Source organism: Nerophis ophidion, linkage group LG17 (genome assembly GCF_033978795.1).
Source record: "Nerophis ophidion isolate RoL-2023_Sa linkage group LG17, RoL_Noph_v1.0, whole genome shotgun sequence".
Lineage (NCBI taxonomy): Eukaryota > Metazoa > Chordata > Actinopteri > Syngnathiformes > Syngnathidae > Nerophis > Nerophis ophidion.
The window spans coordinates 21778891-21797162 of record NC_084627.1 but is presented as its reverse complement, the minus strand read 5'-3'; the positions used below and the strand labels follow the sequence as shown (position 1 = coordinate 21797162).

Below are 18272 nucleotides of genomic sequence, written 5' to 3'. Positions count from 1 at the left end.
ACAATTTGAAAAGTTTCCCTTTTTTTTCTCAAATGTTGCAAATTTATTAAAAATTTGAACACATACAAAACCCAAAATCAGTGATGTTGGCACGTTGTGTAATGCGTAAATAAAAATTGAATAAATGAAATAGACTGCAAAGACAAGATATTTAATGTTTGTACCGAACTTAAGTTTTTTTTTTGCAAATAATCATTGACTTAGAATGTAATGGCAGCAACATGCTGCAAAAAAGTTGGCTCAGGGGCATTTTTACCACTGTGTTAAATGGCCTTTCCTTTCAACAACACATAGTAAACGTTTGGGTACTGAGGAGACCAATTTTTCAAGTGGAATTATTTCCCATTCTTCCTTGATGTACAGCTTAAGCTGTTCAACAGTCTCCGTTGTGGTATTTTAGGCTTCATAATGCACCACACATTTTCAAAGGGAGACAGGTCTGGACTACAGGCAGGCCAGTATAGTACCTGCACTCTTTTACTATGAAACCACGCTGTTGTAACGCGTGGCTTGGCATTGTCTTGGTGAAATAAGCAGGGGCGTCCATGATAACATTGCTTGGATGGCAACATATGTTGCTCCAAAACTAGTATGTACCTTTCAGCATTAATGGTGCCTTCACAGATGTGCAAGTTACCCATGCCTTGGGCACTAATACACCCCCATACCTTCACAGATGCTGGCTTTTCAACTTTGTGCCTATAACAGTGGATGGTTCTTTTCCTCTTTGTTCCAAAGGACACGTCTACAGTTTCCAAAAAACATTTGAAAGGTGGACTGGTCAGACCACAGAACACTTTTTCACTTTGCATCAGTCCGTCTTAGATGAGCTCAGGCCCAGCGAAGCCGGCGGTGTTTCTGGGTGTTGTTGATAAATAGCTTTGGCTTTGCATAGTAGAGTTTTAACTTGCACTTACAGATATAGCAACCAACTGTAGTTACTGACAGTGGTTTTCTGAAGTGTTCCTGAGTCTGTGTGGTGATATCCTTTACACACCGACGTCGCTTTTTGATGCCGTACCGCCTGAGCGATCGAAGGTCCGTAATATCATCGCTCACATGCAGTGATTTTTCCAGATTCTGTGAACCTTTTTAATGATATTACAGACAGTACATGGTTGTTCAAATAAAACTTGAATGGTTGGCCTTCATTAGTCAAAATCCAACACGCTTTAGCTGAGGCAATACACCAGCAATGGCTTCCAGTCTAAGAGTGATGTCACAGATACGTCACTAAACCTTTCCCTTTGTCTTTTGCCCTTGCAGCTGTACAATTGTTTTGGCTTCCTAATAGACCACCTCACCCCCGCCAGCAGTGAGCGTAAGACCTCGGATGAATGCGGCATGCTTATCTCGGCGCAAATGTAACTTTCTCTTAAAATACTGCTCTTGTTGTCTGACGTTCGATCCAGGAAAATGAATATCGCACATCTTCCACGGGAACGAAATTGGCCGTGACCCAGAATGGAAGTGCTACTTTTGCTGAGGTGCTGGACAGCTACGCGGGACCTCGGCCAACCTTCCCAATGACCCTTTGTGGTGTGTCCAAGCTGGTGGAGGCCTTCAAGCACAAACAATCACAAACCTACTCAGTGGCCTAGTGGTTAGAGTGTCCGCCCTGAGATCGGTAGGTTGTGAGTTCAAACCCCAGCCGAGTCATACCAAAGACTATAAAAATGGGACTACCTCCATGCTGAGTGCTAAGCAGGGAGGTAGTGGGTTGAAATTGGGGGTTAAATCACCAAAAATGATTCCTGATTGTGGCCACCGCTGCTGCTCACTGCTCCCTTCACCTCCCAGGGTGATGGGTCAAATGCAGAGAATAATGACGTCACGGATTGTAGCGGACATTTTGTTCCAGCCCCGATCCCAGCTATAAGTCGTCTGCTTTAATCGCATAATTACACGGTATTCTGGACATCTTTGTTGCTGAATCTTTTCCAATTTGTTTAATTAAAAATGGAGACGTCAAAGAAGAAAGATGTAGGTGGGAAGCGGCGTATTGCAGCTGCCTTTAGCAACAGAAACACAGCCTGTGTTTCCTTGTTTACATTCCCTCAAGATGACGGTGAAGCTTTACTCTGTAACAGAGCGGTCAAGCGAACATGGTTCCCTACCACATGTCAACCAACAGGTTTCGGTGAGAAAATGGTGGTAATAAGTCAGCTCTTACCGTAGACATGACCGGAGAGTTTGCGTCGTTCTTTGTGCACCTGTCAAAGAGGCAGCTGCGGGCTCTCTTGCCTCCTCCGACTGGCCGCCCCCGAACGTGGGATGCTTCCACCGTGAAGGAAGGGGGGAAAAAAATCTCAGCCCAGCCCCAATGGCTGCCTTCGCTTCGCCTCATCGAGAAACTTGGCTTCCCTCAGAATCACTGGTGGTTACCACACCCGTGGCCACACCCCTCCGACTTTCAGGTACCATATAATCTCACTAAAACACTGGTAACACAATAAGCAGATAAGGGATGTTGCAGAATTATCCTAGTAAATGTGTCTAATAACATCTGTATTGCTCCCACTGCCCTCGTCTTTTTTTTTCTAGTCCTTCACTCTCACTTTCCTCATCCACAAATCTTTCATCCTCGCACAAATTAATGGGGAAATCGTCGCTTTCTCGGTGCAAATCGTTCTCGCTGCTGGTGGTCATGATTGTAAAAAATGTGAGGATGTGAGGAGCTCCACAACCCGTGACGTCACGCGCACATCGTCTGCTACTTCCGGTAAAGGCAAGGCTTTTTTATTAGCGACCAAAAGTTGCAAACTTTATCGTGGATGTTCTCTACTAAATCCTTTCAGCAAAAATATGGCAATATCGCAAAATGATCAAGTATGACACATAGAATGGACCTGCTATCCCCGTTTAAATAAGAAAATCCAATTTCAGTAGGCTTTTAACTTTAACTTTAAGTAGGCACGACCAAAGACACCAAAAACCTTGCGTATTTCATGGTTTCACAGTCTTGCCTCCCACCAGTAGCAGCTCCATGCTTGCTATGATCTACAGCTTCTTGGGAGACTTGGAAAGTGTTGCAACACTGTCCATGCAACATCACAGTTTTATTTGCACTCCATAAATAGCAGCATCGAATCAGTACCTTTCACAGATGCGTTTTGACTCAGCAAATTGTCTGGGAAAGCAGCCAGACGGAAAATAGGAGTGGGAAGATGAGAAAATAAAGAATTTTATAGTGTTGGGGTCTACCCTGAACTGGAAGGACATAGTTTATGCGTAATTAATTATTTCTAATAATGCAAAAAAGAATGGAGCATCTTTAATAATCAACACTCCTAAAACTACAGACTTTAGAGAAGGCGGAACCATCCTTACTTGGATAAGCACCAAATTGCCCTTTATTGATCAACCATTAAGTCGTGTGGCCATTCTATTTTTAGTTTTGCACAGTTCTACTAGCAGAGGTATCTTGCATGTAGTAGAACTATTTTGCACTTGCGCCTATTCAATTTAAAAAACGAAGTATTTCATTTAGAGATGTCCGATAATGGCTCTTTTGCCGATATCCAATATTCTGATATTGGCGAACTCTTAATTACCGATTCCGATATCAACCGATACCGATATATACAGTGGTGAAATTAACACGTAATTATGCCTAATTTTGTTGTGATGCCCCGCTGGATGCATTAAACAATGTAACAAGGTTTTCCAAAATAAATCAACTCAAGTTATGTAAAAAAGAATGCCGACATGGCACTGCCATATTTATTATTGAAGTCACAAAGTGCATTATTTTTTTTAACATGCCTCAAAACAGAAACTTGAAATTTGGGACATGCTCTCCCTGAGAGAGCATGAGGAGGTTGAGATGGGCGGGGTTGGGGGGGAGGCGGGGGTGTATATTGTAGCATCCCGGAAGAGTTAGTGCTGCAAGAGTTTTCTGGGTATTTGTTGTGTTGTGTTTATGTTGTGTTACGGTGCGGATGTTCTCCCGAAATGTGTTTGTCATTTTTTTTTGGTGTGGGTTCACAGTGTGGCGCATATTTGTAACAGTGTTAAAGATGTTTATACGGCCACCCTCAGTGTGACCTGTATGGCTGTTGACCAAGTATGCTTTGCATTCACTTGTGAGTGTAAAAAGCCGCAGATATCATGTGACTGGGCCAGCACGTAAAGGCAGTGCCTTTAAGGCACGCCCCCAATATTGTTGTCTGGGTAGAATGGTTGCCCTGAGAAATTTTTGGGAGAGGTACTAAAATTAGGGGGTCTCCCGGGAAAATCGGGAGAGTTGGCAAGTGTGCATACTTGCCAACCCTCCCGGACTCGCGAAATTCAGCGCCTCTACCGAAAACCTCCTGGGACAAATTTTCTCCCAAAAAATTCAGGCGGAGCTGGAGGCCACGCCACCTCCAGCTCCATGCGGACCTGAGTGACAACAGCCAGCTGTTTTCACGTCCGCTTTCCCACAATATAAACAGTGTGCCTGCCTAATGACGTTATAACTGTAGAATGATCGAGGGCGAGTTCTTGGTTTCTTATGTAGGTTTATTGTTAGGCAGTTTCATTAACGTCCTCCCAGCGCGGTAACAACACACAACAACAGCAGTCATGTTTTCGTCTACCGTAAAGCAGTTTGTATGCCTTAAAGAGCAATATTGTGACACTCTTAAACAGGACAATACTGCCATCTACTGTACATGCATATGGTTAGAAAAATAGTGACAGAGAATAGAACAAGGATGGACAATTCAACCCTTAACTCAACAATGAGTAGATGAGTGTTATGTGTGTGTATATGTGTAAATAAATGAACACTGAAATTCAGGTATTTCTTTTATTAAGATATATATATATATATATATATATATATATATATATATATATATATATATATATATATATATATATATATATATATGTATATATATATATATATATATATATATATATATATATATATATATATATATACAAATATATATATATATATTTATATATATACATATATATATATGTGTATATATATATATGTATATATATATATATATGTATATATACATATATATATATATAATAAAATAAATAAATATATATAAATATATTATATTTTAAGGGATTTATCGGCTGATAATATCGGCAGTCCGATATTGTCGGACAGCTCTAATTTCAAGGCTTAATGCTTAATTTGTGGATGTGTTCAGATGTAAAGAAATAATGTCGCTGCATACGTATTTTCTTCCTGAACTGAAGTGTGGTCCACCAGTTACTTGAAAAGTCCACCTCAGTGATGTTGAAGTTTTTAAATCTTCTAAAATGTTTTCTTAACCTCTTAAGGCCCAAGCTGTTTGTTTACATGCTTTTTTTTAATTTATATTTGCTGTATGGGCTTATTGTACCCTATTTAGAAAAAAAAACTAAAAATCATCTTTTGGTATGATGTACTTAGTCCATAAGTACACAAAATTGTACTTCATGTGTAGTGACATGCTAATTTTTATTTTTACACTTTTTTTTTTCAAATTCCATTGTATGTTATACTCTTCTGTCACCACCAGATGGCAGTATAAGTGTCCATATGTGGCATAAGACCCCAATTCAGTAGTGTACACATTTTTGGAAATAAGCACTAGAAGATGCTGTCCACGCATGTGGCCACTAAGGCCTTTAGAGGTTAAAGGGTTTCTGCACTTTCTGAGAAAATTGTCCATCATTCACAATCATTTTAAGAGACAACAAAACATATGTTATTATATATCTTTTTTTTGTATTCTAACTTGTAAAATTTGGCTGGTTCTCGGTCGGTAGAAATCCAGCTAATAAGAGCAATCAGTTCTACCTCTAAATCACTTTAAAAATGCATTAAAAAATCGCCAACAATAGTTTATTTCCATTCCGTAACCCATACAATAACCAATCTTTAGCGACATTGTAATTGTAAGAGCAAAAACTAAGGAACTCTTTTTCTAGCGTAGTGCTTCGGTATTAGCCGTAAAAGCTAACTACGGCAAGAGGTAAGCTAGCTTCTGAACCAGCCCAAAATGCGTTTGAGTTTGTGATGCACAACACAATGCGATAAGACACCAATCTGTACTGACTGGAAAATATGAGCAAACATATTACAGTATCTGTAAAGTATTAGCCCAACTTTCATGTTTTGTTTTTACACAGCTAGCGAGACAGCATGTGCTGCCTGTCATGATACACGCATGACGTGCTGAGTGTATCACGATTAATATAAAGTGTGATTCACTCGATGGAGAGTAGTCTCTAGGGACGTTTTTTCTGGTTTATTTTTATGTCAAAAGAGCTTATCGCCAAATTCCACATTTGCAGCTTTGAGTCGCTTTCACCTCACTCTATCGGCTTCCGTCTGCTCCAAAATTTCACCCTCGTCTTATTCTGGCTTCTACACTGCAAAAAGTCAGTGTTCAAAAACAAGAAACAAAAAATACAAAAATGAGGGGTATTTTATTTGAACTAAGCAAAATTATCTGCCAATAGAACAAGAACATTCAGCTTGTCAAAACTTTCCAAAACAAGTAAAATTAGCTAACCTCAACGGACTCAAAATCCCTTAAAATAAGTAAATTCTCACTAATAAAAAGTGCACTTTCCTTGGTAGAAAACAAAAACGAGACATTTTTGCTCAATATGTTGAAAAATATTCTTAAATTAAAGGCCTACTGAAACCCACTACTACCGACCACGCAGTCTGATAGTTTATATATCAATGATGAAATATTAACATTGCAACACATGCCAATACGGCCTTTTTGGTTTACTAAATGGCAATTTTAAATTTCCCGCGAGTTTCTTGTTGAAAACGTAGCAGAATGATGACGCACGCGTACACGTGACGTCACGGACTGTCAAGAAATATTAGCAGCTGCACCACTCGCGGCTAAAAGTCGTCTGCTTTAACCGCATAATTACACAGTATTTTGGACATCTGTGTTGCTGAATCTTTTGTAATTTGTTCATTTAATAATGGAGACTATAAAGAACAATGCTGTTGGTGGAAAGCGGTGGATTGCAGCTGTCTTTAGCACCGAGACACAGCCGGTGTTTCTTTGTTTGTTGTGAAGCTTTAACACAGAGCGGTCAAGCGAACATGTTTTCTCTACATCAACCAGCATGTTTTTGGATGGGGAAATTGTGATATTTATCTTACCGGAGACATCAGTGGATTATTCGTCGTCCTGCAGCAGCTGTCAAAAAAACAGCTGTGAGCTTGGCTCCTCGGCTTCTCTCTGAGACACTGCGTGTTCACCGCAGCCATCCCACCTCGAGGTATGTCTTTACAATCTTAAAATCTCACTAAAACACTACGAAAACAATAAGCAGATAAGTGATCTTCCAGAATTACCCTAGTAAATGCGTCTAATTACATCTGAAATGCTCACACTGCCGCCGCCTGGAACCGTCACTATTTTTTTTCTTTTTTCTAGTCCTTCACTATCAATATCTCATTCACGAATCTTTCATCCTCGCTCAAATTAATGGGGAAATTGTCGCTTTCTCGGTCTGAATTGCTCTTACTGCTTGTGGTTCCCATTATAAACAATGTGAATATATGTGGAGCCCTGCAACTTGTGACGTCACACACACATACTTCCGGTAAAGGCAGGGCTTTTCTATTAGCGACCAAAAGTTGCGAACTTTATCGTCAATGTTCTCTACTAAATCCTTTCAGCAAAAATATGGCAATATCGCGAAATGATCAAGTATGACACATAGAATGGACCTGCTATTCCCGTTTAAATGAGAAAATCTCATATCAGTAGGCCTTTAAGTAAATGCTAGTACCATTATCTTGACATAATGATATGCGCTCGGCATCATGATTTTTTTTTTCATGCTTGAAGTAAGAAATTATTACTTTAAAAAAGTAGTTTTATACTTGTGAGTGTTGATGACACAGCTTTGCAACAGTTGATATTCTAATTTCAAGCATGTTTTACTCAATATAGGTCATCAAATCTCAGTAACAAGCTGTAATATCTTACTGAGATCATTTAGGACCAAAACACTTAAAACAAGTAAAAGACTCTAAGATAAATTCTCCTTAGTGAGAAGAATTATCTCATCGGACAGAAAATAAGCAAATATCACCCTTATTTGAGATATTTCATCTTACTTAGATTTCAGTTTTTGCAGTGCTTGCAGGGCTAGTGACAGTGCTAGGCTGACCATATTTTGAAATCCCAAAAAGAGGACACATATATGCATGCCAAGGCCGGGACTAGATGAAAATTTGCCAATGATACTTGAACTTCCATCCATTTTCTACCGCTTATTCCCTTCGGGGTCACGGGGGGCGCTGGAGCCTATCTCAGCTACAATCGGGCGGAAGGCGGGTACTTGAACGTGCTTTAGAAATAGTATATTGATATAAATAAAGCATTTTTCTCCTCTGTTAACAGCAGTGTTGGTGCCAGGAATTTTCAAAATGGGGTCCCATGGAACCGGTCAAGTCATAAAAATGGGGTCCAACAGTACATTTTTGGGGTCCCACTTTTTTGTAAGCGTTTTGAAAACAAATGATAAACATATGCATTGTCCTGTTATATCTCACATTATATATCGTGTTTTGGAAAAAGGTTGTCATAAACGTTACTTAATTCATTAAAAGAAATAATATAAAAAGAAGACAAATTAAACAAAAGAAAACACATTTTTATGCATATGTAAATGTATTCAGTTATAAACATTCATTCCCTTTGTTCTTTCCTTCATGGATCTAAACTTTACCACTGCTAGTAGTTTTTTCTATGTTTTTATTTAATAAGTTGTAGGTGTAATTATTTCAGTATAAAAGTGTAAAAAGTGTTTTGCTTGGGTCATGAAATAATGATAATGGTGTGCCAGGGCATACATACATTTCATATTTAACGCTTAAATCTCTGGAGTCTACATCAACTTCACATCTATTCCTAATTTCAAAATGGCTTAGTTTTTTTTTGTTTTCCGCCCTTTTTTGTCAAACAAAACTATGTTTTTTTATGGCAAACACACAAAATATGCAAAATCTTTCACCAAAAATATTTTTCAAAGTGGAATATTTCATGTGACGTAATCGGGGTTGAGGTGGGGGGGAAGGGAGTAGCAGGGGGTGTATATTGTAGCATCCCGGAAGAGTTAGTTTTGCAAGGGGTTCTGGGTATTTGTTCTGTTGTGTTTGTGTTGTGTTACGGTGCGGATGTTCTCCCTAAATGTGTTTGTCCATCAATTGATTAATGTGGACCCCGACTTAAACAAGTTGATAAACTTATTCGGGTGTTACCATTTAGTGGTCAATTGTACGGAATATGTACTGAACTGTGCAATCTACTAATAAAAGTATCAATCAATCAATCAATGTCATTCTTGTTTGGTGCGGATTCACAGTGTGGCACATATTTGTAACAGTGTTAAAGTTATTTATACGGCCATCCTCAGTGTGACCTGTATGGCTGTTGACCAAATATGCCTTGATTTTCAGTCAATCCACAGCGTTGCTCTCTCGCTCTCTCTATCTTTGCCCCTCTCTCATAAATGCTGCTTCGTGCGCACACCTTCACAATTTGTTTTGTTTTCCACCCCTCCTAAGCCTGTACGTACATTGAAAATATAAGCAACCTTGACACAAAACGCCGGACTTTTGAGGCATTTAAGCAACCCCGCCCGGACACCCCGGACAGTCCCGCAAAAGAGGACATGTCCAGGGAAAAGAGGACGTATGGTCAGTCTAGACAGTGCGTGCGTGTGTCCGCAAGGTGGTTTCATAGGAGGAAGACAATTCAGCTAGTTGTTATTTTGAATTTGTTATTAAATATCATCTTGATGTATCACCCCATTGTTATGTTTGTTTGACATACAGTACTGTATAGCGACTTATATTTTGCTGAAAGTGTATACAAACTTTGACAAAAATATGGACATTTGTCGAGACTGGAACCATTATTCATGTTTACACACTTTTATATTCACAAACCCTGTTCAAGAACCAATAACGTTCATGAATCATATTGTACTGACTTTGGAAAACTCTTAGATGAGCTAAAAAACAATAATGTCAACATATTTGCAAAGTTGGGTTCGCAAACTAAATCATCTTATGCTGCCTCATTGAATCATTAGAGTACAAATAAATGATATTGAACACAAGTATATTCATCTCCATGGTAAAAGAGGTGTTGAAAGCAAAAGAGTATGCAGAACAAAACAAGTGGAACCAACCAAGAATTCATTTTTGCCATATTTCACTTGGTCAGGAGAAGCAAAGTGTGTCTGTCCGCTTCTTTGTTCTGTCTTCGCATGCTCGTTGCGAGCGGCTGCCTGGTTACGGTCACTAAAGAGATGTCTGTATAAGTCACTGAGCTCCAGGCTCGAATTAGCGCCATCTGATAATCCTTCAAGTCTGTTCTAGACCCAAATATACAAGTCAACTTTGTAAGTGAGCTTTAAATATGATAGACATGTATCTGGGGATATGTTGATTGGCAACACTAAATTGGCCCTAGTGTGTGAATGTGAGTGTGAATGTTGTCTGTCTATCTGTGTTGGCCCTACGATGAGGTGGAAACTTGTCCAGGGTGTAACCCGCCTTCCGCCCGATTGTAGCTGAGATAGGCACCAGCGCCCCCTGCCATCCCAAAGGAGATAAGCGGTAGGAAATGGATGGATGGATGGATGGATTGTACATTTCAGATTTTAAGCGATACAGTGCCAAATCTCTGTGCCTGGGAATCAAAACCGGTACGCGACGGTACAAATTTTCTGTACTTTTGCGTGTGTTTAAATGTATTAATAAATGTTAATTCCTAAACAAAAAAAAATGTATATTTTTTATTTTAACATCTAACACTTGTTTTCTTACACTTCTGTGTTTCATTTGCAAGTACTGCACTGTACAGTGTTATATAGTAGATTTGCATTCAGTTGTAGTTAAAAATGGCAGTAGCATATAGACTACAGCAGTGGTCCTCAACCATCAGGTACCGGGCCGTGGCTCGATTGCTACTAATTTTTATTTATTTATTTTATTTTATTGTATTTTATTTTTTTATTAAATCAACATAAAAACACAAGATGCATTTACAATTAATGCACCAACCCAGAAAAACTCCCTTTTTCATGACAAAAACCTTCATGACAAAATGAATGAGAGTTGTAAGTGAAGTCCTAGCTAGCTAGGCAACATCATTGTCTTAAGTTGATGCTAAGTTAGCTAACGTTATTCCTTGTATCAAGACAAACATATTCATTTGCTGTACGAGCTGTCGGGGGAATTTCCAATGAACATGAAACATAATGTTGGTTATTGTCTGCTGGTTCTGCATCAATGATGATTTGGAGTCAGCATGTGTGAGTTGAGTGCTTCTCAAATGGTTTATCTTCGGGAAGAAAAACATTTTTCCATATCATCAAGTCGTGAGCCAAATTCTTAAATCATACAAGTTTATTTCACAGAAAAATAGCACAGTAGACTTGTCTTGTTAATCGGTGTGACTTTGACTAAAATAATCTTGTTTTGTAACCAGAAAAATGGCTACAGCTAAAGCATCTGGTTTTGTTTCCAGAAAATATAGTAACATTTCTGTATTTGTTTTCAGAAAGATGGCTGAAAATATTGTGTTTTGTTGCCCCTTTTAGATTTTTTAAAAATATATTTCCATGTCTGTCCTGAGTCTGCCTCCAACTTGTTAGTCGGTTTGCCTTTTGCTAAAATACTCACTAATAGTCACTAGAAAAATGGCTGAAAATATCTGGTTTTGTTGCCACAATTTGATTTTTTTCTCCCTAAATTTTTTTTCTTTTTCATGCACACATCTGACTGCAACTCACTGAAAATGACACACAATCCACTTTTATGTCACGACCCAGCAGTTGGGAACCACTGGCCAACTGTATAACAGTTACTGTAATATTTCCATGTCTGTCCAGAGTGATTGACCACTTTGCAAAAATGAAAACGAGACGTTACAGTTTACTTCTCAGAAAATGATTCCCTGAACAGACACACAACAGTTGTTCATTTATTCTACTACTGTGGCTTTATTGTTTTGTGTATATTTTACAGTTTTGTGTATCTGAAATAGGATTAGCCACATTGCCATAAATGGAAATTAAATAATATAAAAGAACCCAGAGATGTTGGGGTGCTTTATTTTTTGTTTTAATTTTGTAAATGTTAAATTTGCAGATGATTACTGCAATAAATATTTCAAAAAGATTCATTGCCCTTCCTTTTTGCTTTTACCAGTAGCAGTTTAGAAGTCTGGAGTAAAAAAGTGCACAAGTAGCTCAAATGCATTAGTTAATTTCAGGTGGTTAATCAAAGATCCATACAACATAATCTAATATGATTTCATAGTTTAAAGCACTATTTATGTATTTTTTATGATAATAAAAATGTTTTTGCTTGCAAACTTTGCACGCTCACATGAATTATTTGTGCCCCAGGTGTGCCCCAGTACAGTATTAGGTCTAGTGACGCCCCTGCCTTAAACAAAATAAGACATGCATATGGAGATAATCAAACAGAGGCACTTAAACACAATTCTGAGCCACAATATTTGAGTCATAGTATACTGTAAATCTTTAGCAGTGCAAATAACATCGGCACACCATATAGCATCAGTATACTCAAAAGTGCTGCAGTATTTAAGTGGGTTATTTCTGGAACCAAATAAACAGCAGTGAACATTTGCTTTCGGTAGATTGACAGGCCCTGAGATACTCCTGTGAATGTTAAAATAACTCGACAAGGGAATCGACACTAGATAAGCTGGTGAACATCCCACTTCTGACACCATGTTGTGATTAGTTATACACGAGAAGTATAATAGAATAATCTGGATAATAAATGGATGTAGAAAACTCTTATTTCTCAGGTTAGCCCGGGAGCTTTGTTTAAATTTTTTTTACCTCTTTGTCGAACACGGCATTTTCCGCTACTTCCGGCTAGTGAAACACAATACATCCTGTTACCAGTAACGTGCTGTCAGGGGAGGCAAGTAAGGCAATTTCTCACCTGCCACCAGGTGCCTTAACCATGAGATTTCCAAAACAAAGTATTAAAAAAAAAAAAAGTTTTAATATTTCTCTTTTGGTTTATTTTTTTTATGTGATTTTGGTGTGGATCATTTTCATGGTCAAAATCGCGGAAATTCCATGTTTCCTGATCAAAACAATGCAGCAGATGAGAAGTGAGGCAGACACAGGCGGTGCCTCTTCGGCTACACACAGTGTGTATTGGGCGTGTGCGTGCGAGGGGGCGCATGCTTGTTGCCACGGGGAAAAGGCAGCCCATGAGGCAGCATGTACTTCTGCCTCAAGGTAGGGGGCGATATATTGTCAACTTGCAGTTCAGTGCCTCAGCAGTACTCTGACTCGCCACACTGGGAGAAGTGGTGGCACTCAAGCTAGCAGACACAGGTCTCTCCAGCGAAGCCAGCATTTTTTTTTTTTTTTTGTATTTATAACAAACATGGCATTTTTATTAGAGTAAGCCAGCGTTTGTGGGTGTTTTTTGTCAGATGGAAAAATATTGTTTAATTTTTTGGAATGAAATTAAATTAAATGAATGTGTCTGCCAATACGGAAAAATATGTACTGTATCCAAGATGAAATATTTCTCTAAACTGGACTTTAAGAAAAAATGAATGTGGTCATACAGAGTATGTTTTCATGGAGGATAGTTATTGCTGCTTCAGATACAAATGAAGAAAGGTAATATACACTCACAATACTTGATTTATTTTGTTAAAAGCAAATTGGACCAAAAAGTATTTCATAACAACTTTATTAAATACCTTTTGGAACCATTTATCATATCATAATATCATTATGATAACGTTTTTATGAAAGCGAATAACTCCCTTTTTTCTGTTACTTTAATGTGCAACCTAAATCAACAATTACTTAGAGCTGCATATATGAATTTAAGTTAAAAAAAAAAAAGAAGAAAAAAAGTATGTATGCCTCACCTGGTGTTTAGTTCACCGCACGTCACTGTCTGTTACAGCAGTAAGGATACAGTCTTTCAAAATAAAGTTTTAAGCAGCAAACATTACACATATTACATATTGTTATGAATGTGTCTGCATGTCGCTATATCATATATAGACTTGCAGCGTAGGCTTTGAAAGCAACAACGGGGACTCCCATTTGCAGCTCCTTTCAACTGTTTTTAACATATTTAAAATCCTAAAAAAAAAACATGTGTTTTTGTCTCTCATAAAGATTGTAAATGATAAGCAACATTTTAAAAATAAATTGCAGTTCCTCCTTAATACTGTAAGTATTGTATTAATTGCATACCTGCTGTTTAAGTGTAACGTGTATTTTAGTTTAAGTTTTCACTATTAAATTTGGAGGTGTTTAAATCCATCCATCCATCTTCTTCCGCTTATCCGAGGTCGGGTCGCGGGGGCAGCAGCCTAAGCAGAGAAGCCCAGACTTCCCTCTCCCCAGCCACTTCGTCCAGCTCTTCCCAGGGGGATCCCAAGACATAGTCTTCCCAACGTGTCTTGGGTCTTCCCCGTGGCCTCCTACCGGTCGGACGTGCCCTAAACACCTCTCTCCGGAGGCGCTCCGGTGGCGTCCTGACCAGATGCCCGAACCACCTCATCTGGCTCCTCTCCATGTGGAGGAGCAGGGCTTTACTTTGAGCTCTTCCCGGATGGCAGTGCTTCTCATCCTATCTCTAAGGGAGAGCCCCGCCACCCGGCGGAGGAAACTCATTTCAGCCACTTGTACCCGTGATTTTGTCCTTTCGGTCATAACCCAAAGCTCATGACCATAGGTGAGGATGGGAACGTAGATCGACCGGTAAAATGAGAGATTTGCCTTCCGGCCCAACTCCTTCTTCACCACAACAGATCAATACAGCGTCCGCATTACTGAAGACGCCGCACCGATCCGCCTGTCAATCTCACGATCCACTCTTCCCTCACTGGTGAACAAAACTCCTAGGTACTTTAACTCCTTCACTTGGGGCACGGTCTCCTCCCCAACACTGAGATGGCACTCCACCCTTTTCCGGGCGAGAACCATGGATTCGGACTTGCAGGTGCTGATTTTCATCCGGGTCGCTTCACACTCGGCTGCTAACCGACCCAGTGAGAGCTGAAGATCCCTGCCAGGTGAAGCCATCAGGACCACATCATCTGCAAACAGCAGAGACCTAATCCTGCAGCCACCAAACCGGATACCCTCAACGGCCTGACTACGCCTAGAAATTCTTTCCATAAAAGTTATGAACAGAATTGGTGACAAAGGGCAGCCTCGGTGGAGTTCAACCCTCACTGAAAACAAGTCCGACTTACTGTCGGCTATGCAGACCAAGCTCTGACACTGATCATACAAGGGAGTGGACCGCCACAATCAGACAGTCCGTTACCCCATACTCTCTGAGCAATCCCCACGGTCGAATGCTTTCTCCAAGTGTTTAAATCGCCATGTAAAATTGCTAATGCTAATTGGTAGCATGTATATGGAAAATCCAATATAAATTAGCATCGAGGTAGCGTAATTTTATATCCAGTCCCTTGTTTGTTTTCAAGAGTCTACGTAATCACACTGGACCAATCACGCTTGTGGACTAATTAGCTCTCATTAACAACTCCCAGTACCACTCAAGCATGTTAAAACTAAAGAGTGTGTAACGTCTAGTCGACCGGTTCGGTTTGGACAGTCTTACCAAAGCTTTGCTCTCCTCCTCGTCCTTGTAGTAGAAGAGTTGGTCCCCTCGCAGGACAAACCAGCGATTATGCCAGGTTTTTACAAAGCCTCCTTGCTTCCTGAGCCACCCGCACCTGATGACTCCCTGCCTGCCTTGCTGCGGGGACTCCAGGCCGGCCTGGCCTCCACCGTGTTGGGGACTGCCATGGGAGTGGTCGTCCATCATGGAAACTCAGACCTGCCAAGAGTCAAAAACAAGTGTAGGTTTGAACAAATGCAAAAATGAGCATCCCAGAGGAGTTCATTGTGAGACTACTTTCCAGTTTGATCGAATAACTATATTGACCTGAAAATAGGACCCGGATATGCAAATGAACATGTTGGTATGGTGTGACAAGGTGAAGTGTTTGTGATTCCAAAGATGCCTCTGGGTGCGGGCTTGTCGGTGGTTGCCCTTGGGGAGTGGCTGATTCTCGGTAGACGGTGGGTTCCGAGGCTGGATTACTTATGTACGTGTTTGTATATATATGTGTATATATGTGTGTAATGTATCTATTTAATTATTATTTTTAATTTAAAAGAAAAACTTTTCTATTCAATAATTTTTGGGGGTTGGGGACTGGTGTCGCTCTTGGAGCCTGTTTGCCCCACAGGGGTCGGCCTTCCGGGCTTTCGCGGCCAGGTTGCGTGTCTGTGACCCCTAAGTACCGCCGCCTACTCCTTCCAGATGCCCTGCACAGTGGGGGCTGGCCGGGTCTAGTCCCCGTGCGGGGTGTGTGGTGGCGCCTCGGCATGTCGTGTGTCATGCTGCGGTGTTATGCGGTGGCCAGTTGCTGGGACAACGGTTTTGTGTGTTGTCGTGTTCGATCTCCATCGTCGGTGTGCCTGCAGGGGTGGGGAGGGTTGGTTCCAGTGGCCCCGTGCTGGACGGTCATGCTACGGCCGACTTGAGTGTGGCGGCCGAGGGCTGGCCCCGCAATGCTCTCCTGAGGGTTGGTCTAGTGGGGGCCCGGTTGCTTGTGGCTGGGGGTTCTGTCACCAGTGATGGAAAATGTAGTAAGCTAATCTACAAGTTACACTTGATTAAATGTAGCTAAGCTACAGGGGGAGCTATCCTTGTAGAATTGTAGCAAGCTACACTACAGGCTACATGGCAAAAGTAGCTTGCCACATCAAAGCTACATTTAACAGAATTTATAAATATGGGTCCACATTTATAATATCAATGGTAATATAATTGAGCGTGTAGTTATGGACCCAATGAGGGTCCATTACTATTAACCATCTGGCATTTAGTTGGGGACACCCTACTACTACCTCTAGGGCATCCCACTCTATGCATTTATTTTAGTTTGCCTTTTCTTTGGCCCATTCATGTTATTCATGTTTTCTGCCTACAGTAAAAAAAAAAAAAACAGCATCTATCTATATCTTGACAAAAAACAATGAACTTGTGTGATGTTTGGCAGCAGTTGATAATGATTATGTGCAGCAAAACCTTTCATGAACTCAACTCACCTTAATGTGTGTTACTAAATTTGTCTTAGGTGAAGAGAGCAGTTGTCGTTTTGGTTTACAGAGTAAAAAACTAAAAACTAAAGATTTGGGCATTGTTTTCTCTAAACACAATACATTTGGCCCTGCGATGAGATGGCGACTTGTCCAGAGTGTACACCGCCTTCCACCTGAATGCAGCTGATAGGCTCCAGCACACTCCGCGACCCCGAACGGGACAAGCGGTAGAAAATGGGTGGATGGATGGATGGCCAAGCACATGGGTGTTTTTTTTAATTTTTTTTATTTTGGAGTCGTCAGCTTGAAGCGTCCCGCTTGTGCCATCCTAGTTACTGCCGTTGTGTCCTTGGGCAAGACACTTTACCCACCCGCTCCTAGTGCCACCCACACTGGTTTAAATGTAACTTGGATATTGGGTGTCACTATGTAAAGCGCTTTGAGTCACTTGAGAAAAGCGCTATATAAATATAATTCACTTCACTTCACTTCACTCTGTCTTTGACTTCCTTGTCGTCATGTGACATGAGTGTGTGACAGTTATGATTTTCGACGACCTGCCTTATCTTGCCCCTGTTAGGCTAGTATGTAATGTTTTGCCCTAACCTTATCCAATTGTGACTCATCATATGAACACCAACTAATTATTATGGATTTTCTCCGTATGTATGGATGTTCTCATTCATTGATCCAGGTTATTGTATTCTCTAATACATTTTTGTGGCCTGGATTCGCAGTCCATTTTCTGTCTTTGTAGCTTGTAGCTTTGATGTAAGCAACCTCGCTACATTGGCTGTGACCCCAAAAAGGTCGAGCGGTACAAGATGGATGGATAGATGGTAACTGTAGCAAAACTTAAATCTATTTGCATAGTATAGACTACAAACCTGAAAAGCAAACGGTCGAGTTGAGCAAACATTGAACCCACGCTGAGTGACTGGCGAGACGGGCATATAATAGGGGCATGATTAGTGTTGACAGCAGGTGGGGACACTAATCAATAAACAAGACTCTGGTGTCTAAGCTCATTGCTCCTAGCAACAGGGATTTTAACGAGGAAAGATAGAAGGGCTAGACACTAAACCTACGAGGACTTTAACAGAAACTACATGAGCCAGGTGGCGCAAAACGACTTC

General features: G+C 40.4%; 1 protein-coding gene across 1 annotated transcript in view; it reads right to left on the bottom strand.

Annotated features, from left to right (window-relative positions):
- arhgap24 (Rho GTPase activating protein 24) overlaps nt 1-18272 on the bottom strand; it is a 170827-nt gene that overhangs the window by 126127 nt on the left and 26428 nt on the right. The window contains exon 2 of the mRNA XM_061876545.1: nt 15644-15862. Within this exon, the coding sequence (XP_061732529.1) occupies nt 15644-15850 (207 nt within the window). The 5' untranslated portion in view covers nt 15851-15862. The remainder of the gene's footprint in view (nt 1-15643; nt 15863-18272) is intronic.